Raw genomic sequence first — 23,880 nt, 5'->3', positions numbered from 1 at the left:
TTTAGATATTTCAGTTTTAGTACCCCTGTGCCGGAAACAAAGCATGAAATCCTCATGCATTTATTTTAAACATCTATCTATCTAATCTGAATTTGCAACTATAACAGGAGAGGGGAAAGATAGAAATATCTCCCTCTGACATATGAAAACACTCCAGCAATAGTAATTTAAACATTTACTGTACATTAACGTAAGCAGTCCATACTGTACAGTAGATCATTAATAATAATAATAATAATAATAATAATAATAATAATTTATACCCCACCCATCTGGCTGGGTTTCCCCAGCTACTCTGGGTGGCTTCCAACAAAAGACCCAAAATACATTTAAAAATGCGTACATTGAGCACATGTTGGGAGGTTGTGGCCAATCATAATTTCACATGGCGAAACACATGAATGGTGCCCCTCTTACAATGTACAGTGGTACCTCAGGTTAAGTACTTAATTTGTTCTGGAGGTCCGTACTTAACCTGAAACTGTTCTTAACCAGAAGCACCACTTTAGTTAATGGGGCCTCCTGCTGCCACCGCGCCGCCAGAGCACAATTTCTGTTCTCATCCTGAAGCAAAGTTCTTAACCTGAAGCACTATTTCTGGGTTAGCGGAGTCTGTAACCTGAAGCGTATGTAACCTGAAGCATATGTAACCTGAGGTACCACTGTACACTGGATTTACATGCTTTTTCCTACACTGAAGTGCTATCCATATTTAGAAAGGCACTTAATACATCCCTCCTGTCTGGAAAGCTGGAGGCAAACTGTAGCCCCACCTCCTCTTAAAACCCCCCTCATGGCATGCAGTGATTGTCTTTGTCAGCCAGATCCACTCTTCTCAACTGGGGGGCAGGGGGCGGAATAAGAAACCTCTGCAGCTCACCCACATAACCTGGAGTCCCACATGCCGTAGACATGACACTTCCTGATCCTTCTATCTTCGACAGCCCAAAGTCGCTAATCATGATCTTGGAATCTTCATCCAGACTGTAATAGAGCAGGTTTTCGGGCTAACAAGGGCGGAGAGCAGAGGGGAAAGAGGGAGGTAAATACTGTCAGACTAGAGCTCCAAGTAACAATTTATTTAAAGCATATTTTTTTAATCCCATACTTCAGCCCCCTCACAAAAAGGGTCCTAGTGTGGCTTACAGAAGAGTAAAAAAACAAGACAGTTCCTGCCCTCTATGCTTACAGTCTAAAAGACACGACACAAAAGGGGAAAAGGATGAGGAGGGTAGAGGAAAACAACAAAACTCAGGCACTAGTTGTTAAAGTGCAGTTCTTATAACGACCAGTTGGGACAGTTCAGGTAGCATGGTAGAATGCAGAAAGAAATTATGCAGGCAGTAGGGAGAAAAGACCATTCTAAGCATCTTAAGAAAGAACCCCACACAAAGCCAAATAACCAAGACAAGCTTGGTCCAGAAAAGAACACGGAACTGTCCTCCACTGGAGGTTCTTAAGCAGTGGTTGGATGGCCATCTGTCATGGATGCTTTAGTTGAGATTCCTGTATTGCAGGGGGTTGGACTAGATGACCGTCAGGGTCCCTTCCAACTCTACAGTTCTATTCTATGGACATAAGTAAATCAAATGTGCATAAGAAATGCATGGATTGATCTGTTAAACTTACTTCTAAAAGCTGATTAAATTTAGACTTATCGCAATAAGGTAAACATAAGATTTTGGGGGGGGGGGGCATTACACAATACATTATTTGAGATACCAATTATTTTTCTCCTGGAGCTCATTAGCCCCTCACCGAACTAAAGTTCCCTGAGGGAAGAGGAAGAGGTCAAGCTGCAATAGTTAAATTGTAAGTGTGTAATGTTAAATGCCTGCCAATCGCTACAACCACGAGACTTGAGATTCTTGAAATCTTACTGCTCAAAGTGGAATTAGCAATTATGATGTAAAGCGAAGAAGGAGGGGAAACCTCAGAGGTTAGGACAAGCAACAAAAACATCTAAATGCCAAAGCTAGATGTTTCTGCCTTATTGCCTGAAAGCTTTTATCACTCAAAAAGAGGCAGCTAAGAAAACATGGTTTCTACAAGAGAGAGCTGGAACAGTCCAGGCTATCAAGTTACGGTATGTAAAATAATTCCAGACTAAGTGCTCTGACCTAAAATGAGGCTGCATTTTAAATTGTATTTTAACCCGTATTTTATCCCGTATTTTAATTAACCCTTTTTCCTTTTTCTATTACGTTTTATTGTAATTTGATTGGTGTTAGCTGCCCTGAGCCTAGTTCTGGCTGAGGAGGGCGGGGTATAAATAATAATAAAAAATTATTCATTATTCTTTATTTAGTACAGAGCAGCATATGAGAAGCCACTTCATAGACTCACATTTGAGTGTGAAATGGTGCCAAGTTGCCATCTGAGAAAATTTGTCTTTTAGCAGAATACCACCCTTATTATAAATACCATCCTTATCTGTTTCCTTTGGGCATTCGGACCTGTTTTGCAGGTTGAAAAAATCTCAACCTGTTTTGGTTCTGTGAGCTAATTCTTATCTAATCTTTTGTGGTTATATCCTTGTAGTTGTGCCAGCCATTGATATTTAAGTGCTGTACAGGGATAGGGTTTGAAAGCCAAAAAACGTCATCCGTTTTGTAATCTCCCGTTCAAAGCAACTGCTACATAGGAAAGCCAGCCTTGCCCTGAGGAAAACAGTAATCTGAGCTCTGTGCTATCGTTGGGTTTTTAAGTTAGTACACCTTCTGTACTTCATTAGAACTCAGGGGCTGCTAAAGTGGTTGTATTGATTTGTCCAGTATGCAAGACATCAGGTTTGGGGATAGTTTCCCCAAAAATCTCAATTGGCCTAGAACACAGAGTTCATGATGCATAGATGCTGAAATGGAAGCCCAAACCAAAATAGAAAGCTGAGAAGATGATGGCTGGAGGCAGTAATGCTTCTGAATAGCAGTTGCACAGAAGTACAGGATCAGGTTTAAGGTGCTGGTTTTAACCTTTAAAGCCCTATACGGTCTAGGACCCTCGTACCTATGGGACTGCCTCTCCCGGTATGTCCCACGGAGGACCTTACGGTCTTCAGACAAAAACATATTGGAGGTCCCAGGCCACAGGGAGGTTAGGCTGGCCTCAACAAGAGCCAGGGCTTTTTCGGCTGTGGCTCCGATCTGGTGGAACGCTCTGCCACAAGAGACTAGGGCCCTGCGGGACTTGACATCTTTCCGCAGGGCTTGCAAGACAGAGCTGTTCCACCAGGCTTTTGGCCAGGGCACAGCCTGACCCCCTCTCTCTTTCTGTAATCCTCATAGAACTCAAGCCCAATGCTGCCATCAATTTGATTTGAATTAATTTTATAATGAAATGATTTTAGAATGTTGTATTATTTTATTGTTGTTAGCCGCCCTGAGCCCGGCTTCGGCTGGGGAGGGCGGGATATAAATAAAAAATTGTTGTTGTTGTTGTTGTTGGAAACTGCAGAAAGAAACAGTGCCTTTGTTAGTCTGGCTTATGGGTTTGCCACAGATATCTGGTTGGCCATGGTGAAGACAAGATGGTGGACAAGTTGGGCCATTGGCCTGAGGCAGCAGGTTCTTCTTAAGCTCTTACGAGACATCTAAGTTTCTGTTCCAAAACCCATGCGCTAATCCAAGTGGGCCAGCAATGGGAGAAGCAAATGTTCACTTAGAGACATGTGAGGCTGTGGTTGCAGCCATGGCCAAAAGAACACAGATGCATGGAATTCATCACCCAACAGGGGGGGAAATGGTTCTCAGTAGATCCGTACTAAGGCAATACAGTGGTGCCCCGCAAGACGAATGCCTCGCAAGACGGAAAACTCGCTAGACGAAAGAGTTTTCCGTTTTGGAGGTGCTTCGCAAAACGAATCTCCTATGGGCTTGCTTCGCAAGACGACAATGTCTTGTGAGTTCCTGCGGGTCCCCCCCTTTTTCTAAGCCGCTAAGCCGCTTATCAGCTGATCCGATAAGCCGCTAAAAGCCGCTAATAGTGCTAATCCGCTAATCGGCTTGCTTCGCAAGACGAAAAAACCGCTAGACAAAGAGAATCACAGAACAGATTCTTTTCGTCTTGCAAGGCACCACTGTAGAGGCCAATCAAATGTCACAAAGCAGTGTGCAAGCTTTCCAAGTTCTATCATCAATAGCATGCAAATTATTAATAATAATAATAATAATAATAATAATAATAATAATAATAATAATAATTATACCCCACCCTCCCCGGCCAGAGCTGGGCTCAGGGCGGCCAACACCAGTAAAATTACAGTAAAAACGTAATAGGGGGAAAAAACACAATTTAAAATACAGGTTAAAATGCCATTTAAAATGCAGCCTCATTTTAAAAGTAGTTCATAAATCAAAACCATAAGGGGAGGGAAACATAAGGGTCAGACTGATTCCAAACCAAAGGCCAGGCGGAACAGCTCCGTCTTACTACAGGAAAAAAGCAGCCCATCCATTTTCCCAAGACACAGAAACGTGCAAAACTGGAAAGTTTGCAATAAGGCAATTGGTCAAAATCTGCTGCACAGACTGGCAGAGGACTAAGAGAGGTTACTAAATGAGATCAGTAATGGCAAAGCAGCTTCCATGAAAATTGGCTTGTTGGGCACTGCCAGCCTTCCCTTGTGACACCATGCAGCCATTGGGCAGTACAGATGGTGTTCTAGGGTGCACTCTTAGTTCATTTGGGGCTTCAATGAGGCCCAGACAGGCATACTGCAAGAACTGAGAACGCACCCTAGAATTCTCCACAGGGCCTGCCCTACCATTAGGCGGAGTGTAGGACAGACTACAGCAAGGTGCTGGAGGACAGAGATGAACAGCCACCAAACTTGTTGCTCTTCCCTCTTTTGCTGAATGATCCAAGGAGTGCTATACTGGGAAGAATTGTTCTCTCTTTGTCCTGAGCCAGCCGAGGTGAAAAGAGCCATTCTCTCCTCCCTGCTCGCTAGCGGCAACAACATCCCGATTTGTATTTTTCATAGCTGGAGCTAGCAACAACATATGGTGGTAAAGACATTCAGCCTCAAAAGGCCAAAGGCCAAGTAAGTTCAGGAAGGAGACTTCCTCAATTGAGCCACGAACCGTGTTTGTGACCCAACTTCTGGAAGAAAGCATGAAGTGAAACTGTGCCGTCCATTCCGTAAAATAAAATTAGGCGAACAGCAGCATGTTATGTACATATGTAAGCACACAGTTGCCAAGCTCACAGGGAAATCAAAACACATGCAAAAGAGCAATCAACTATTGGCAGAGTGCCAGCCTAAATCATTGGGCTGCTATAGATGCCCAGGCCCAAAATTAAATGTGCCTGTGTTGCATTTTCTAGGCAATTTCCCACCGATATACATATATTGAATTTGATGGTGTTGTGGTCACTGTTCCCAAGAAGGTCCTCCTTTGACTTGGAAAACCACCACACCATGCACTCCCTTCCCATAGTATTCTTTCTACAGATTTAACATCCATGGGTTATAAGTATCCAATTGTTTCTAATATTCCCACTGTGTCCTGTTCTCTTTTTAATATGGCACACTCTTAATTCACCCACCTTCAATCTGAGGCATTCAGAATTGGCCTAAAGAATAATTCCCTTTTTTATGTAAGTCTTTCTTTTTCCTTTGGGGTTTTTCCTATGCTATTTTTGACTACTTGAACGGCTCTCCATTGTCTCTGCATGTTGTTTATCAACTTGTATCCTGTCCTCAACTTTGAGGGCACAGAACCATTTCCACCACAACCACGGGACCTGTTATCCCAGAATCAGAACTTCTCTAAGGGACAAAATCAAGATGTTGCGAGAGTAGTGGACTCTCCTAATGTTTTTCTCAGCAGAGATTGGGAGTTTAACCCCCCCTTCCTACACCAGTTCTCTGGTACAAAAATCACTCTTTCCACATAGCTTCCTGAAGTTGCTCTTGAACACAGGGCCCAGACTGTGTGTGTGTGTGTGTGTGTGTGTGTTGTGGGGTGTTGTATTCTGAAATATGTCACTGACAAAATAACAGTGCACTTTACAGTGGATTTATACCGGACCATCCACACATCATCCTGCTTTGTAAATTGTTATGCAACGCTTCCCTGGCGTTACCAGGCTTTTGCCATCTGGAGGAGCAATCCTGTGCTACAGGGCAAGAAAAGAGGGAAAGAATAAATTCCAGGAAATTTGTGGCATAAGAAGTCACAGGATATCAGCAGGACGTTACGGGACACACACCGACAGGAAATGAAGTGTTATGTCTGCCCCAAAACGTTTACAGGCAGGTAATAACAGTATTGAAAGCAAGATCATGTATTACCGCCCCAAAATCTGCAGAATAAGAAGAGGCTCACAGGGTGAAATGCAGACAGGCACAATAAATGAACGTCCACTTGCCCCTCCACAGCAATGAGAACTTTGTGGGGAGAAGGAATGATTTGCATCAATGAATGGAGGCAGGGAAGAAGGCTATAATCTCCCTCCTCTTCATTGCAGCCCCAATTCAGTCCCCATCCCCCCCCCGCCTCCAATGCTGCTTTCAAGGGACAGGAAAGAGATCTAATCAAAAACTACTGGTTTCACATGTTGTTTAGGTCTTAAACCACAAGACAATGGAGGAAGTAAGCTCTTAATACTTGACTGGTAAATACAAAAGCTGTATTTCTAGTTTAAGGTAAAGGTAAAGGAACCCCTGACCATTAGGTCCAGTCGTGACAGACTCTGGGGTTGCGGCGCTCATCTCGCTTTACTGGCCGAGGGAGCCGGCATACAGCTTCCAGGTCATGTGGCCAGCGTGACTAAGCCGCTTCTAGCGAACCAGAGCAGCGCACGGAAACGCCATTTACCTTCCCACCGGAGAGGTACCTATTTATCTACTTGCACGTTGACGTGCTTTTGAACTGCTAGGTTGGCAGGAGCTGGGACTGAGCAACAGGAGCTCACCCCGTCACGGGGATTCGAACCACCGACCTTCTGATCGGCAAGTCCTAGGCTCTGTGGTTTAACCCACAGCGCCACCCACGTCCTACAGCAGATTAGGGACCAGACTAGTCAAGATGCTATTCACCCCAACTAGCAAATGAATAGCAGGTATGGGGCACCCCCTATCTTGGACTGAGGTTTTGGCAGGGGATAAGGGGGCCTTTGACCCCTGTTGTGGTCCCAGTCCAGACTGGGCATGGGATGGGAGGAGGCAAACAGAAGCTTTCCTTCCAACTCGTGGAGAGGGGGGCATGGAGCCCCAAATCCAAATTGGAGCAGCAGCAAGAGACAAAGGATTAAAGCCCCCCCCAAACTATGCCATAGCAAGGTCCTAGTCCAAGGACTACAGCAGAGGGAAATTGCCAGCTATTTTTATTTTGGAAAGGCCACCCAAGCAACTGCTAATAGGATGAATTGTCTAGTCTGGCCTTCAGCAAACAGTTGTGCAAATGCACATCTTAACCCCGAGGCGGCTACAACAGAAATCCCCACACAGGTACATGCCCCTACCTTAAGGTCACGGTGTACGATGCCCATGTCATGCAGGTATTTGACAGCGTCAAGGATCTGCCGGATGAGCTGGCTGGCATCTCGTTCCGTGTAAAACCCCTTCTCCACAATCCTGTCAAAGAGCTCCCCGCCTGAGACCCTACATTAGGGAGGAAAAACATAGGTGAGGCCTGCTTTCCTAAAGGGACCCCTTCAGGAAGAGGGGGGTCAGGGTGAGCTCTGCCCACAAGCTCCACCAATGCTGCCAGGCTGTGCCAAGAGACTCCTCCCTTCCCTCACCCATAACTGGGACTCCTCTAATTCCCGGCCTTCAACTCACAGCTGCATGATGAGGTAGAGATGTCCTCCACTCTCATAGATGTCATCCAGAGCCACAATATTGGGGTGCTTGATCCTGCAAGAGAAAGAGAAGCTCCTTCAGCAAGAGGTCCGTGGATTATCATCACTCTGCCTTGTTTAGCCTGAAAGGCTTGCTTCCCAGCTTCTCTGTCGGGCAAGGCTATTTTCACAGACCCCATGGCAGAGGCAACTTATGCGTGGGTTACTCTTCGCCCTGCCCCGCCCCGCCCATAAGCGATATGAGCATGTGGGGAGCACCCTCTAAACCAGGCACAGGCAAACTCGGCCCTCCAGATGTTTTGGGACTACAACTCCCATCATCCCTAGCTAGCAGGACCAGTGGTCAGGGATGATGGGAATTGTAGTCCCAAAACTCCTGGAGGGATGAGTTTGCCTGTGCCTGCTCTAAACACCTGTTTTTACATGCTCTTTTTCTTTTCTTCAGTCCCTTTGCCTCCAGATCGCCAGAAAGGGGAAAGGAACAGCACATCCGAGCCCACTGCAATTCGGCTTCCTGCCCAGCAGCTGTTGAGCAGGGTAGCGAGGTAGCAGCAAGAGTTCCCTGCGCCATTTTGGAACCCATAAGTGTGTGTGTGTGTGTGTGTGTGTGTGTGTGGTTTTTTAAAAAGCATTTTTAACATTTATTTCTGGCCTTTGGCTCACTGACATCCTCTTCAGACTCTGGGGAGGGTCTCCTCGCGAGCCACAAGAACTCTCCAGCTCTCTCCCACCACTTCCAAGTTTGAGAAGGATTATTTGTTTATTTCGTGGCGGTGTACGCGGTCGCACCCAAATAAATCATAGGCAAGTGGGGAGTTGCCTGTACCTTCGTTTCAAAACCAAGGGGGTGGGTGTCCAGGTGGCAACTCCCATCCATTTTATTCCTAGCTTTGGCCACAACCAGCACCGGCTGTGCAACACCCTTTCTCCCGAGGGTTTCCACTGTACAACTTGGATGGGGCACTTTTGGCCCTCCGTATGTTGCTGGACTCCAACTTCCACCAGTCCCAGAGAGCACAGCCAATGGTCAGGGATGATAGGAGTTGTAGTCCAACAATACTGGGAGGCCAAACAGAGGTTTCCTCATGCTGCCTGAGAGGAACAGGCTGACAAGCTACTTTAAAAGAGAGAGAAACAGAGAGATAATGTCCCTGTGATAAGCTGGTTGCTGTGCGACAGAGCTATGCAACAAACAGTCCCCAGAATCAAATCTTGCCTCTGCTGTGAACCCAGCAGGTGCCCTTAAGCAAACTACTGCTCTCAGCCTCAGGCCACTGCCCCACAAATACACACACACACACACACACACACACGTCTACAATAAGGGAATAATAGCAAAATCTACATTGCAGGGTTGCTGTAAGGATTCCCGAGCTAATGTATGTGAAGTACTTGACTGAAGAAACATATGGGAAGGGTCAAATAAATGCTATATACAGTGGTACCTCAGGTTAAGTACTTAATTCGTTCCGGAGGTCCGTTCTTAACCTGAAACTGTTCTTAACCTGAAGCACCACTTTAGCTAACGGGGCTTCCGGCTGCTGCTGCACCACCAGAGCACAATTTCTGTTCTCATCCTGAAGCAAAGTTCTTAACCCAAGGTACTATTTCTGGGTTAGCGAAGTCTGTAACCCAAAGCGTCTGTAACCTGAAGGTACCACTGTATATATATATTACATACTGGGAAGAATGAGCACACAAGCCAGAAACAGCTATTTAAATATATATGAAAGAAAGAAAGAAAGAAAGAAAGAAAGAAAGAAAGAAAGAAAGAAAGAAAGAAGCGTTATATTTTTAAAGAAATGCACGGTGTTGCCACGCAGACCAGTTTGCAGGCATTAGGTGGAGCTTTGTTTTGAAGAGGGCTTAAAATGAGTGGTTCGGCTTCAAAAGATTTAAAAAACAAATAATTTTGTAAAGGTACCGATCTGTGTCACTCACTTGTGATGTCACTGGTAGTAGTCAAGAAGAACCTATAGGAGGGGAGACTGATGAAAATTCATAGGGGACTGTGGGTGAGCTACACATTTAAATGTGCAGCCATTGTTTTTGGTGACAAAGGAGAACCACGTCCTCCTTCACCGCTGAAATAATAATGTATAGCAATTTGGTATAAAAGAAAGAGGAGGTGGAATTCAACATAGAGGTACATGCATAGAACAAGGTCCATTAGTGTAATAAGAATTCCTTCCCTTCCAAGCAATCCCTAAACCTACTCAGGGGTTCTCCCCGCAGAGCAGCTTTGGGGGGGGGGGCACAAAGGGGGGGAGGGGCAGGGATTCCTGTTGTGCAAGCAGACCTCTTTCCTTGCAAACAACAGCTTGGATGAATCCCACCCAGGGGGAAATAATGAAAGGAAACCAGTAATCGAAGCCTCCCAACATCACAGACACAGGGGCAGAAGCCAACATTAAGGCAGCAATTAAAGGAAAGGGACACGGGTGGCGATGTGGGTTAAACCACAGAGCCTAGGACTTGCCGATCAGAAGGTCGGCGGTTCAAATCCCCGCGACGGGGTGAGCTCCCGTTGCTCGGTCCCTGCTCCTGCCAACCTAGCAGTTCGAAAACACGCCAAAGTGCAAGTAGATAAATAGGCACCACTCTGGCGGGAAGGTAAACGGCGTTTCCGTGCGCTGCTCTGGTTCGCCAGAAGCGGCTTAGTCATGCTGGCCACATGACCCAGAAGCTGTACGCCGGCTCCCTCGGCCAATAAAGCGAGATGAGTGCTGCAACCCCAGAGTTGGCCACGACTGAACCTAATGGTTAAGGGTCCCTTTACCTTTAAAGGACAAGGGAAAGCCATCAGTGATCCCACTGCCGTGCTCAAGAGGAAGTAGCGAACGTAGTAGCAGAAGTGATCAGCAGAAAGCTTTAAATTAAAGTCACCCCAAAAAGGCTCAACAGCACTGGACAGGCTGTTGCTGGGGTTTTTGCTCTATATATACACTATATTTGCGCTAGTATTTAAAAACAAAACAACTCTGAAAAAAAGAAAGAAAGAAAGCCATGGGACTGCAATAATTGGGGAATGATGTCATATGGATTCTCCGTAAAAAGTGAATGAACAAAGGGTAGCAATTCCAGGCTAACTCTGGAAGCAACCTTAACACCCAGATCATATTCTAGAGCTGATTTTTATTAGTAGGAGGCAGACCGTCACCTTTTATGTGTACAGAAGCTCTTTCCTTTAACCTCACCTCTTCCCTACCCTTCCGCCTTAAGCAGAAGAGTCACTATTGAAACAGGTTCCTTGATAATAATATAATAATATTAATTTATTATTTATACCCCGCCCATCTGGCTGGGTTTCCCCAGCCACTCTGGGCGGCTTCCAAAAGAATATTAAAATACTGTGATACATCAAACATTAAAAGCTTCCCTAAAAAGGGCTGCCTTCAGATGTCTTCTAAAAGTCTGGTAGTTGTTGTTCTCTTTGACATCTGGTGGGAGGGCGTTCCACAGGGAGGGCGCCACTACCGAGAAGGCCCTCTGCCTGGTTCCCTGTAACTTGGCTCTCGCAGTGAGGGAACCGCCAGAAGGCCCTCGGAGCTGGACCTCAGTGTCCGGGTAGAACGATGGAGGTGGAGACGCTCCTTCAGGTATACTGGACCGAGGCCGTTTAGGGCTTTAAAGGTCAGCACCAACACTTTGAATTGTGCTCGGAAACATACTGGGAGCCAATGTAGGTCTTTCAAGACCGGTGTTATATGGTCTTGGCGGCCGCTCCCAGTCACCAGTCTGGCTGCTGCATTCTGGATTAGTTGTAGTTTCCGGGTCACCTTCAAAGGTAGCCCCACGTAGAGCGCATTGCAGTAGTCCAAGCGGGAGATAACCAGAGCATGCACCACTCTGGCGAGGCAGTCCGCGGGCAGATAGGGTCTCAGCCTACGTACCAGATGGAGCTGGTACACAGCTGCCCTGGACACGGATTTAACCTGTGCCTCCATGGACAGCTGTGAGTCCAAAATGACTCCCAGGCTGTGCACCTGGTCCTTCAGGGGCACAGTTACCCCATTCAGGACCAGGGAATCCTCCACACCTGTCCGCCTCCTGTCCCAGTGAGAAATCACTCACTAGTTCCTGGAAAATACTTCCTTTGAGTGAGCGTCCCACTTCCCAGTTTCAATGGTCCACATTATGGTCATTGATGCTGGACTGGTTGGGAGAACCTGCCTTTCTTTTGTTGGACCTTACACCCCAGAACTCACAGCTTTGGACCCAGAAACCCTGTGGCCCAGGGTTGTTGCTAACGCACAAATTTGCATATAATTTGTATGTGCTCATGTATATGTATAATATAATAATAGAATGGCAGATAGCTGGGGGGTCTCATGAGCATCGTGCCCTGCATTATATGCCCATCAACTCCAGCCAGCATGGCAAATGGTCAAGGATGATGGGCGTTGGAGTTCAGCCACGTGTGGAGGGTACAGTGATACCTTGGGTTACATATGCTTCAGGTTACAGACTCCGCTAACCCAGAAATAGTACAGTGGTACCTCGGGTTACATACACTTCAGATTACAGACTCTGCTAACCCAGAAATAGTACCTCAGGTTAAGAACTTCGCTTCAGGATGAGAACAGAAATCATGCTCCGGCGGCACGGCAGCAACAGGAGGCCCCATTAGCTAAAGTGGTGCTTCAGGTTAAGAACAGTTTCAGGTTAAGAACGGACCTCCGGAACGAATTAAGTACTTAACCTGAGGTACCACTGTATTGTTATTGTGTGTGTGTGTGTGTATTTGTGGGGCAGTGGCCTGAGGCTGAGAGCAGTAGTTTGTTTAAGGGACCTCCAGAACAAATTAAGTTCTTAACCAGAGGTACCACTGTAGTCTGTTCTCCACCCCTGTACTTAGAGCATGGGAAGTGCAGGTTCCAACTCTGTAATGGAGACTCCAGATGTGGCAGCCACTTCTCCAGAATTCCCCTCTCCTGTGCTCATGACAGAGGTCATAGATTAGTTGCCCTCGCTGAACATGAGAGAGTCACAGGAACGAGAATGTGGCACAAGGAGACACTGTGCATTGCCAACCAGCACTATTTTCAGAAAGGCTGATATCCCAGGCCCAGATATCAGTTGTAGGAAATTATGCGCCCATGGAGATGATGCAAAGAGCTGTTGACACGTGATCAGGCTGGCAGGCCAGATGTATGAGGGGAGAGATTCCCTGCACATAGGGCGCACTCATGCGCAGACCTCTCTGCAGCTGAACTCACACAAGCCAAGGCACGCAGCATTAACTACTCTCGTTGAGGTCACATTCAGATGAGCACTCACCTTATTTTTGCCAACAAACTTGGCTCACAGTTTCACTGGGCTCCTTCATTTTCAGCAGGCAGCAGTTATACCTTTTCAACCCTACCTATGCAGCCAGAACAGCTGGAAACTTGCTTACTTTTTTTTTGTTTAAATGGAAAAATTTGGGATCCTGAATTCCAAGCCCAATACCAACATTCATTGCTTTTGCAGAACATACAGTGGTAGCTCGGTTTTCGAATCTCTCCGCTGACGAACGTTTCGCTTTTCGAAGGCCATAAACGCTGGAAGGAAATGCTTCCGTTTTCAAACAAGCCTTGGAAGTTGAACATGCCACGCGGCTTCCGTATTGAGTTTTCAGACATTTCAGAACTCTTCCAGTCTTCTAGAATGGATTACATTCAAAGCCTCAGGTACCACTGTATATACATTTTGCAAGAACAAAGCAAATGTGCATGGCTGTGCATGACATCCAGAACAAAGCCATTCTAAGCATAGGTTTTACACGTGGCCGAGCTGCAGACAAGAAAGTAATACCAACCCTGTTATGTATTGAAGTTCTCACCCTGGCCACCAGGGGTATCGTGTATATAGTTTTCACTCAAGTCCACGTCAGTTAATTTAGGCAGGAAACCCTGGGTTGTTGTTGTTTCAATGTTGACAGCCAGCTGCCTATAAAAGCAGGCCGGCTGAGCTGTTTGCTGTTCAGCTCAGTTCCAGCTTACAGTAGTACCTCAGGTTAAGTACCTAATTCGTTCTGGAGGTCCGTTCTTAACCTGAAACTGTTCTTAACCTGAAGCACCACTTTAGCTAATGGGGCCTCCTGCTGCCGCCGCACCACCAGAGCACGCTTTTTGTTCTCATCCTGAAAGTTCTTAACCTGAAGCACTATTTCTGGGTTAGCGGAGTCTGTAACCTGAAGCGTATGTAACCCGAGGTACCACTGTACCTATAAAGGACTACTTGGAGAAATCTCTGTGCCGTCTGCTATGTCCACCCACTATTTAATAAGCCCTTGCTAGCTCATACTGGTATTGACACTTGGAGAAGGAGCAGGAAGGAAGCAGAGCCTGCGAGGAAGTCATGTAGTCTACCAACATGTAGCTACTAAAAGAACAAGAAGGAGGAAGAAGGAAGAAGAGGTTGCCTTTCTGTCTATCAGCCCACCCCACTGGTTCAGGTAGCTTATTGCAAGCGCCATTGCTTTGTTCTCAACGCCACACATGCGTGTCCTGGGGATGTGGGGGTAAGCAGGGATGGGATGGCTGTTTCCACCTTGCTCCTCTTTCCAGGGACTGTTGGACGCGGTCGCTGGAACAGAGTGGAGGACTTTTGGTTTGACCCAGCGGTGGCTGTTCTCAAAGGGAGGGGTGGGGGACGAGAGGGAGCGCCACTCACTTGTGTAGCACAGCTATCTCATTCTCGATGCTGCTCTCCTTCCCTTCCAACACCTTCTTTGCGATGCACTTGATGGCTACCAGCTTCTGAGTCGACCTCTCTTCAGCCAGGACCACCTCGGAGAAGGCACCTCTGGAAAACAGAAGGGGAGGGCAGGGAAATGAGACGGTGGAGCAGGCCAGCCTAGCCCATTCTTAGCCAGGTATGTAGGTCCCCTAGTTCAGAGGGCCTGGGGGTTTCAAGGCCATTTCACAGAAGACACACTCCAGTAGATGCAGGTGTCTATCAACAGGGGTAGCCCAAAGGTGATTATTAGGGTACACATGCCCACTTTCTTATTTATCGTTTTCATCCGGGGTCAGCACACGTTTATGCAGATATCTTCAGATGAAGGGTGCAGTTATACCTCATGTTACGTCTGCTTCATGTTACATTCTTTCAGGTTATGTCCTGCGGCAACCCGGAAGTACTGGAAAGGCTTACTTCCGGGTTTAGCCACTCGCGCATGCGCAGAAGCACAAAAATGACGTCACGCACATGCGCAGAAGCGGCAAATCACAACCTGCCACTGCAGGTTGTGCTCTTTTCATGTTGCGAACGGGCCTCCAGAACGGATACAAATTTTATAAATAAAAATAATAAAGTCAAGTGTTTTGGCTGGGGGAAATGACTGCGGATCTTGAAGTCATCCCCCCATCACGATGAGCAGACCCAAGCTTATTTCGGAATTCAGGGTGTGGCGTTTACCTCCTAGGTGGGTCATAAGGAAAGGGTTAAAATGAGTGTGATGTGATTGGCCAGTGGAAGCTGATAGGAGGAGTTAGGGTTAGAGGGGGAGTTGTGTGAAAGTCAGTTGAGAGTTGGGAGTTGGAGAAGGAAGAGGGAGGAATAGTCTGTGGGTTGGTTGAGTTGTGTGGTGAGAGAGTGAGAGGAATTGTTAGGTGGAGTCAGATAGATAGTTAGTTGGGATAATCAGTTTGAAGTTGTTAGGAACGAATAGGACAGTTAAGGAACTAAGATTAAGAAACTGCCAAGAAAAATTAACTGAAACCATAAGCTTGTTCATGCCTATAAAATAAACTTGATTATTTGTTAATGTTACCAACTGACTGGACTCCGTGTGTCCCCTTGAGGAGAAACGGGTTGGTGGCAGCGAAGAACGCAATTACAGTAGTGGCACAGGGTCAATAGACCGTCAAACATCCAGGGGCCCTGTGTGATTGCCACACAGGGGCATCTAGTTCCTTACCTTTTCTGACCGAGATGTGTTTTAAACCCACGTGCAAAATAAGGAACTTGTAAGCAACTTCAACATCGTGCACAGGAATACGGCATGGATGGAGCTCCAAACAGTGAAAGCTATGGGGTGAAGCCAACCCATAAACACAGAGGGGGTGTGGGGGTGTGCAGACAAGGCCCCTGTCATCTTCTGACCTGACATCCTGCGAGCACCAGGCCCTCCCCATCACACCCAGCTGGATCTCTCACCCAGCCGCTGTCACCACAGCAACCTGCAGAATTTCAGCTATTTATAGGAGAGCATGTGAGAGATGGAACCGGGCTGGCAGGAGAGAATGTGCCAGGAAGAAAGGCGTGAGAGGAGGAAGGGAGGAAGCGCTAGGTAAAGAATTGGGGAGGAAGCGCCAGGTAGGAAGAAGACAGAGACTGGGCACACTGTGTTCCAGCAAGGGAGGGGGTGAGTTTAAAAGCAGAACCACGCAGGTTGCATCCGTGGAAAAGCAAATCTAGCCAAGTCTTCCAGGAGCTACAGATGGATGAGAAAGGGAAAGGGATTCATAGCTTGGCACCCTGGCCGCTGTCCATGCTGCCTGGGAGTCGTAGTTCAGTGAAATCTGGGCAGCAGGAGGGTGAGGATTGGGCTATAATAGGAGGAATTGCCATGGATTCCTGGTAAGGAGTGATATAGGATCTGGAGACAAGAGGAATGGCCCCTTCTACCTGAGCAGAGAGCTTCTAAAACCTGTATCTCTGTGGTGGTGCGCGCGCGCGCACACGCACACCCACATCCACACACACCCACACACACCATACTGGTTTCTTGGCTGGCCTTGGCTGTGCCACCTTCAGAATAAGAACACAAGTTGGCAAACAAAGGGCACTATCTATATTCCCCTCCCTGCTTATCGCCGGTTCTTGCGATTAGAGCCCTTTGGCTTTTCGGCCCCATCTAGGGCAGGGGATAAAAGAGAACAGGCAAATGGCACAGTTTCAGAGCCAAATAGGCTCCGTCTCTGACCAGGAAGAAAAGGGTTTGTTATCGGTACAAAGCGGCACTCGGGGCCGAGCCAAGGAGAGATGGGGAGAGGCAGGTTCTGAGGAATCAGCTGCTGCGAGGACAGACACAGTTCACAACCTGCAGCCCCCGTCCCCTCCATGGCACCATATGCCACTTGGCATATGCCAGTGAGCCCTGTTGCCCCACCAGAGAATCTCCACCTGCCAGCTGCTTTTTATGGTCCAGGAAAATTCGTAGGAGGATAAGGCTATCAGTGGGTACACATGATAGGTACCTACTACCTCCACACAATCAGAGGAGGACCTGGATACGAGTTACGTACATATTTGCCCATCCAACTCAACACAAAGACTGGCAGCAGCTCCCTAGCGCTTCAAACAAAAGTTTCTCCCACCCTACCTGGATTGGCCAGGGGTTGAATTTGGGACCTTCTGTGGACTGTGCAGAATAAGATAAATTAACAGGAAGGATTCAAAACCTGCGGGACCAGAGATTCTTAGAAGACTGGAGTAAATATACAAACTATTTGAAAAGTAATAGTAATGAACAGATTACGCTAGCAGGATTGCAGGAGGACTATTTGAAATATTGCATGAAAGACTATGAGGAGAATGATTAGTTAATGATAATTAAGAGTAATAGAGAAATTAAGAAATGCAGAATAAGTTATAAAGAATGAAAAATCATCAGAGTTGTTGACAGAAGTCTAAAACATTGTATAAGATAAGAAGTTATGTTATATGACTGTTGGAAATGATATGTTAAAAATCTAATAAAAATGTATATAGATATATAGATATATATATTAAAAAATTGGGACCTTCTGCATACAAGCAAATGCCCCACCCCCTGAACTATGGCCCTTCCCTGAGTTGCTAGAGGAGCATCTTCAAGAGTAGGCTATTGCCTCCCCACCATGCTTGTGAGGTTCCCAGGCGCCTCTGACCGGCCACTGTGGGAAACGAGATGCTAGACCAGAACCTTCCTATGTTCTCGTGAAAAACAAAGTCATATGATGGCTTGCGAAACTTGCTGTCCAATCTGACTACTCCCACTTCCTCCTGACTCTACTAGCATAAGTCAGCACCCTTCCCCCTCCCCCCAATTTAACAAACATAACAAAAATCTGACGCCACTGTTTTGCTTGCCATTATTCGGCATCATCGTTCCTTCCTAAGCATGCATTTTACCACTTTTTTAATCATCCTGGCTGAGAGTACCCCCTGCACCCCCCCCAAAAAAGGGTTGCTAAAATATATTCAGGAACTGACTAATCTGATTTAGGGATAAGTACATAAAAGGACATGGGTGGCACTGTGGGTTAAACCACAGAGCCTAGGACTTGCTGATCAGAAGGTCGGCAGTTCAAATCCCCGCGACGGGGTGAACTCCCTTTGCTCGGTCCCTGCTCCTGCCAACCTAGCAGTTCGAAAGCACATCAAAGTGCAAGTAGAGAAATAAATACCGCTCTGGCGGGAAGGTAAACAGTGTTTCGGTGCGTTGCTCTGGTTCACCAGAAGTGGCTTAGTCATGCTGGCCACATGACCTGGAAGCTATACGCCGGCTTCCTCAGCCAATAAAGTGAGATGAGCGCCGCAACCCCAGAGTCGGTCATGACTGGACCTTGTGGTCAGGGGTACCTTTACCTTTACCTAAAAGGAGGTTGTGACTGTCGGAAATCAAGCCTTTATCAAGAGAAACTGGCAACTCTCCCAGGCACCCGGCTTGGTCTCCTGTTGACCTCCCTGTCTGCTTTCCCGGCAGGATCCAGGCAGAGGTCGCGATAGGCGATCCTTCTCAGCGTGAGAAGAATACACTCCTCTTTCCTGCCCCCCCCCCCGGGCAGGGGAAAGAGATAGACAGAAACGTATTTACATGCCTTTATTTCTGTCTTTGCAGCGTTACAGAAAACATGACTGCTCTCTTCATACTCCTGCAGTCGAGAGGGAGCAAACACTTCCTGTTCAGCTCATATTACACTCTGAGCTAATTCCGGTGCCCTCTGCACTGTGAATTGACTGTCCCTCTGTTTCCCACGGAACAGTCCCAACATTCCCATTATGTTTTGTTTTCAAGCTACCAGCAGCTCGCAGCTGCATTGCTTCAATATCGTAACAGTGACCCTGAAGCATTTGTTGTGCTAGCGCCCATTGCAGCAAAAGCAACTCAAGAGTTTTGTGGCACCTGAAAGATTAGCAAGTTTAGGGTGGTAGAAGCTTTCCTGGACTAAATCCCACCATCAGATGTGGTGGGAAGGGCTGGCCTCAGCTGGCAGGTGTGGATGCTTAGGAATGCAGATCAGGGGTAGAGCATGTGATGCTTTGCATGCAAAATTTCCCAGGATCAGCCCCTAGTGTCTCTAGGCAAGGGCTGGGAGAGACTCCTGCCCAAAACCCTGAAGAGCTGCTGCCAGTTAGTGCTGACAATATGGTGCTAGATGGCCTAGACTTTGTATGAAGCAGGTTCCTCTGGGTTTATGTATGAGTATACAGAGGGGGTAGGGACGCGGGTGGCGCTGTGGGTTAAACCACAGAGCCTTGGACTTGCCGATCAGAAGGTTGGCGGTTTGAATCCCCGCGACGGGGTGAGCTCCCGTTGCTCGGTCCCTGCTCCTGCCAACCTAGCAGTTCGAAAGCACGTCAAACTGCAAGTAGATAAATAGGTACCACTCTGGTGGGAAGGTAAATGGCGTTTCCATGCGCTGCTCTGGTTGGCCAGAAGCAGCTTAGTCATGCTGGCCACATGATCTGGAAGCTGTACGCCGGCTCCCTCGGTCAATAAAGCGAGATGAGCGCCACAACCCCAGAGTCGGCCACGACTGGACCTAATGGTCAGGGGTCCCTTTACTTTTACTTTACAGAGGTGGGGGTAGGTGATATATTTGAGTCAAACGGCCTTGAAATGCACGAGGCAGAATCACAGAATTGTACAGTTGGAAGGGATCACGAGAGTCATCTAGTCTAACCTAAACGGCCTTGCTCCAGTATATCTGAAGGAGCGTCTCTACCCCCATCGTTCAGCCCGGACACTTAGGTCCAGCGCCGAGGGCCTTCTGGCGGTTCCCTCACTGCGAGAAGCAAAGCTACAGACAACCAAGCAGAGGGCCTTCTTGGTAGTGGCGCCCGCCCTGTGGAACGCCCTCCCTTCAGATGTGATGGAAATAAGCAGCTATCTTATCTTTAAAAGACATCTGAAGGCAGCCCTGTTCAGAGAAGTTTTTAATGCGTGACATTTTAATGTTTTTTTAATCTTTGTTGGAAGCCGCCCAGAGTGGCTGGGGAAACCCAGCCAGATGGGCGGGGTACAAATAATAAATTATTGTTGTTGTTGTTGTTGTTGTTGTTACCTCCTACAATGCAGGAATATTTTGCCCAAGAACCCACGACCCTGAGATTAAGAGTCTCGTGCTCTATTGACTGAGCTGCCAGAGCAGAAAGGGCAGTCCGTGCCAATTCCACATAAGGGCCAAACCACACTTTTTTAAAAGGATGCTTAAGATAGCCTCTTAAGAAGAGGTTTGATGGGGAACTGGAGTGGGAACCCCATCTGGACAGGTCTGCTTCAGGTCCCTGCATGGCTACTTTTCCTTCAAAACACAAGTGACCAGACTGAGCCTCCTCTTAAAGACACCTGAATGTGTCATTTGGCACCAAAATGGACGCAAGATAAAACACGGTGCCTGTCCGCGGCAGCAGTAATCTAAACAGGTAACTTAGGGAGGGTGGTATGACTTGTCACACGGAGGCCTGCAGGAGAAGAACCCCACAGTGATTGTGAGGAACCAGAGAAGTTTTCCTCCAGAGATTGGACGGTGGTGACCTCTACGAGAGCTCTCACCTTCTAATCCTTTCTGTAATTAACACATTAATCCCGCTTAGGTGTCTTAGGCAGTCTCGGGTGCTGGCCTCCTTTTACTTTGCAAGCCAGGCAGTCTGAGCTCCTTTGCTGCCAGGCAGCTCCACCTGAGGGGTCAAACACAGTCCTTGATCACAGGGCTAAGGTTCATTGCCCTTTATGAAGGGGGGAAGTTGTAGAGAGAGAGAGGGAGAAAGGGCTGAGATCTGCCTGCAGAATGTCTCACCAGAGTGGTGCATGCTCTACGTATTTCTCGCTTGGACTACTGCAATGTGCTCTACGTGGGGCTACCTTTGAAGGTGACCCGGAAACTACAACTAATCCAGAATGCGGCAGCTAGACTGGTGACTGGGGGCAGCCGCTGAGACCACATAACACCGGTCTTGAAAGACCTACATTGGCTCCCAGTACGTTTCCGAGCACAATTCGAAGTGTTGGTGTTGACCTTTAAAGCCCTAAATGGCCTCAGCCCAGTATACCTGAAGGAGTGTCTCTACTTCCATCGTTCTGCCACTGAGGTCTAGCGCCGAAGGCCTTCTGGTAGTTCCCTCATTGCGAGAAGCAAAGCTACAGGGAACCAGGCAGAGGGCTTTCTTGGTAGTGGCGCCTGCCCTGTGGAATGCCCTCCCATCAGATGTCAAAGAGATAAACAACTACCTGACATTTAGAAGACATCTGAAGGCAGCCCTGTTCAGGGAAGTCTTTAATGTGTGACATTTTAATGTATTTTTAAACTTTGTTGGAAGCCACCCTGACCCAGAGTGGCTGGGGAAGCCCAGCCAGATGGGCAGGGTACAAATAATAAATTCTTCTTCTTCTTCTTCTTCTTCTTCTTCTTCTTATTATTATTATTATTATTATTATTATAGAATCATAGAATTGTAGAGCTGGAAGGGACCTTGAGTCTCACTTAGTCCAACTGCCTGCAGTGCCGGAATACGTAGCTGTCCCATACGGGGACCAAACCTGTGACCTTGGTGTTATCGACACCACACTCTAACCAACTGAGCTACGCAGTGCAGTGGCATAGCGTGGGTTGTCAGCACCCGGGGCAAGGCAAGTAATTTGCGCCCCCTAACCCGTGGATTTTAGCACTCGAGGTAGGGGCAGAGAGCTGCGAGTGCGAGCGCGCCCCCCCAGATGTTGCGCCCGGTGCGGCCGGCCCCCCCTGCACCCCCCGCGCTACGCCACTGACGCAGTGATTTCAGTTCTGGTCCTGACAGCAAATTCCTGAACCAAGCGTGTGCTCTGTGGCACCTTAACTCTTGATTCAAAAATGCCCTGTGCCATCATCTTGCATCCGCCCCTGGTTTGTAGATCTTGAAGTTCTTTCCTCTGCCCTACATGAATCACCACCAGTTGACTTGAACATATTATAAAAGGGCTTACCTTCTTGCCCAGGGTTTCCCCCGACCCATAAGATTGGATAGTGACGTATGGAAGTGAGAGCTGGACCATAAAGAAGGCTGATCAGCAAAGAATTGATGCTTTTGAATTATGGTGCTGGAGGAGACTCTTGAGAGTCCCATGGACTGCAAGAAGACCAAACCTCTCCATTATTAAGGAAATCAGCCCTGAGTGCTCACTGGAAGGACAGATCCTGAAGCTGAGGCTCCAATACTTTGGACACCTCATGAGAAGAGAAGACTCCCTGGAAAAGACCCTGATGCTGTGAAAGATGGAGGGCACAAGGAGAAGGGGACAACAGAGGACGAGATGGTTGAATAGTGTTCTCGAAGCTACCAACATGAGTCTGACCAAACAGCAGGAGGCAGTGGAAGACAGGAGTGCCTGGCGTGCTCTGGTCCATGGGGTCACGAAGAGTCGGACATGACTAAACAACTAAACAACAACAACTGCATACACAGCACGCACCATATATCTATCTATCCATATATAGATATCGATATAGATATATAGACATAGAGATAGATATATAATGTAATATACAATGTAAAGCAATTTAAAAAGGCTTTTAAATAAATAAAACACACCCACACCCAATTAGATTTCTCAAGCACAAAGTCTTTCTATCCTTGCCTTATATCACAACCATGTTGGAAGAAAATATGGACACATATAAAGAAGTGGGGGACAGGGTGGGGAGAGAGAAAGGCTTTCTTTTTGTTTCTCGCCCAACAGAAAAGTTCATTCATTTCTTCTGCTGTTGCTCATGAAGACCTGCATAGATAGCTGAGTTGCTTTGCATCCAATGGTACTGGAGAAAGGAGAGGCTGAAAATAGCTACCTAGATAAGAGAGCCCTTGCCACTTGCCAGACCTGAGCCTTGAAAACCTCAAGGTAGCACCTGTGAGCATGTGCTACCTGAGGTAAAAACCCCTCCTTTCAAAAAATAAAAAATAGGGTACTATTGACTGGCCACATACTTCAGCAGCAGCCCAGGTCTCCTGTCAATATTGACGGAGCCCTGTGCTAATATTTGAGGCCACAGGTTTCCAAAGCGCATTCGCCACCTGTTGGCCCAGCCTTGGTACAAATTCAAGGTGGAGTGTGCCCAGCAGTTTAGGATGGGGCAGGGGAGAAGATGCTTGCCACTAATGGAGCCTGGACCCTGCATCTCACCCTACAAATGGCTCCTACATTTTAGACTGTCTCCTACTGGGGCATGAGAAGTTAAGAACCTAAGGGGAGTCCTGCTGTTGTGGCACCCTGTTCTCATGGCAGGAAGTCTCCAAACAGGAAATGAGCTATCAGCCAGCTTCCCCTGCTCAAGCGGAACACAAGGCAGAAATCAATAAGCAACAGCAGCCTCATGGACTCCTAACACATTTTTTCAAAAACTGATCAGATAAACAATACTAGGGTTATTATCTCTGATGGGTGTAGCACAAAATATAAGGAAGTGGCTGTGTTTAGATATCATTATAAGCCATGGTTTATCTTGACAAGAACGAGCCTAACACTCCCTGTTCTCTTCATGTGCTCTCTTCCTCATCCAGCATAGCCGAGAGAAGATGAATGGAGGCCTCTAATTTCAATTAACCGCAGTCACTGTTATGCTCGAACCTTAAACTGTGACTAATCTTAACGATGGCTTGGTGAAACGAGACAGCTTCGTAAGCTATTGCTTGAAGTTGGCTGCTTTCAAACAAACCATAGTTAAGGTTAAGCACAAGATGTGGTTAACAAAATTTAAAAAGCAGACGCAAAATATTCCAAGCCCCTTCTTGCAGCTGTGCCAGAGGAGAAGCATGAGGCCCCAGGGGAGGGTAGACTCACTCCCACCACAGTAAACCATGGCAACCAGTGTGACTCTGAAGCATTTTTTAATTCCTGTTTCATGT

General features: G+C 47.2%; 1 protein-coding gene across 2 annotated transcripts in view; it reads right to left on the bottom strand.

Moving 5' to 3' along the window:
• CAMK1 (calcium/calmodulin dependent protein kinase I) overlaps positions 1–23,880 on the bottom strand; it is a 45,562-nt gene that overhangs the window by 9,525 nt on the left and 12,157 nt on the right. For both annotated transcript variants that reach the window (XM_082210444.1, XM_082210445.1), the window contains 4 exons: positions 14,464–14,595; positions 7,787–7,861; positions 7,468–7,606; positions 881–1,007 (listed from right to left, as the gene is read on the bottom strand). In XM_082210444.1, coding sequence (XP_082066570.1) covers positions 881–1,007; positions 7,468–7,606; positions 7,787–7,861; positions 14,464–14,595 — 473 coding nt within the window. The remainder of the gene's footprint in view (positions 1–880; positions 1,008–7,467; positions 7,607–7,786; positions 7,862–14,463; positions 14,596–23,880) is intronic.

Source organism: Podarcis vaucheri (genome assembly GCF_965113315.1).
Source record: "Podarcis vaucheri genome assembly, chromosome: 2".
In the NCBI taxonomy this organism is placed as follows: Eukaryota; Metazoa; Chordata; class Lepidosauria; order Squamata; family Lacertidae; genus Podarcis; species Podarcis vaucheri.
The sequence above is the reverse complement of the archived record's forward strand: the minus strand, read 5'-3'. Positions and strand labels throughout refer to the sequence as shown.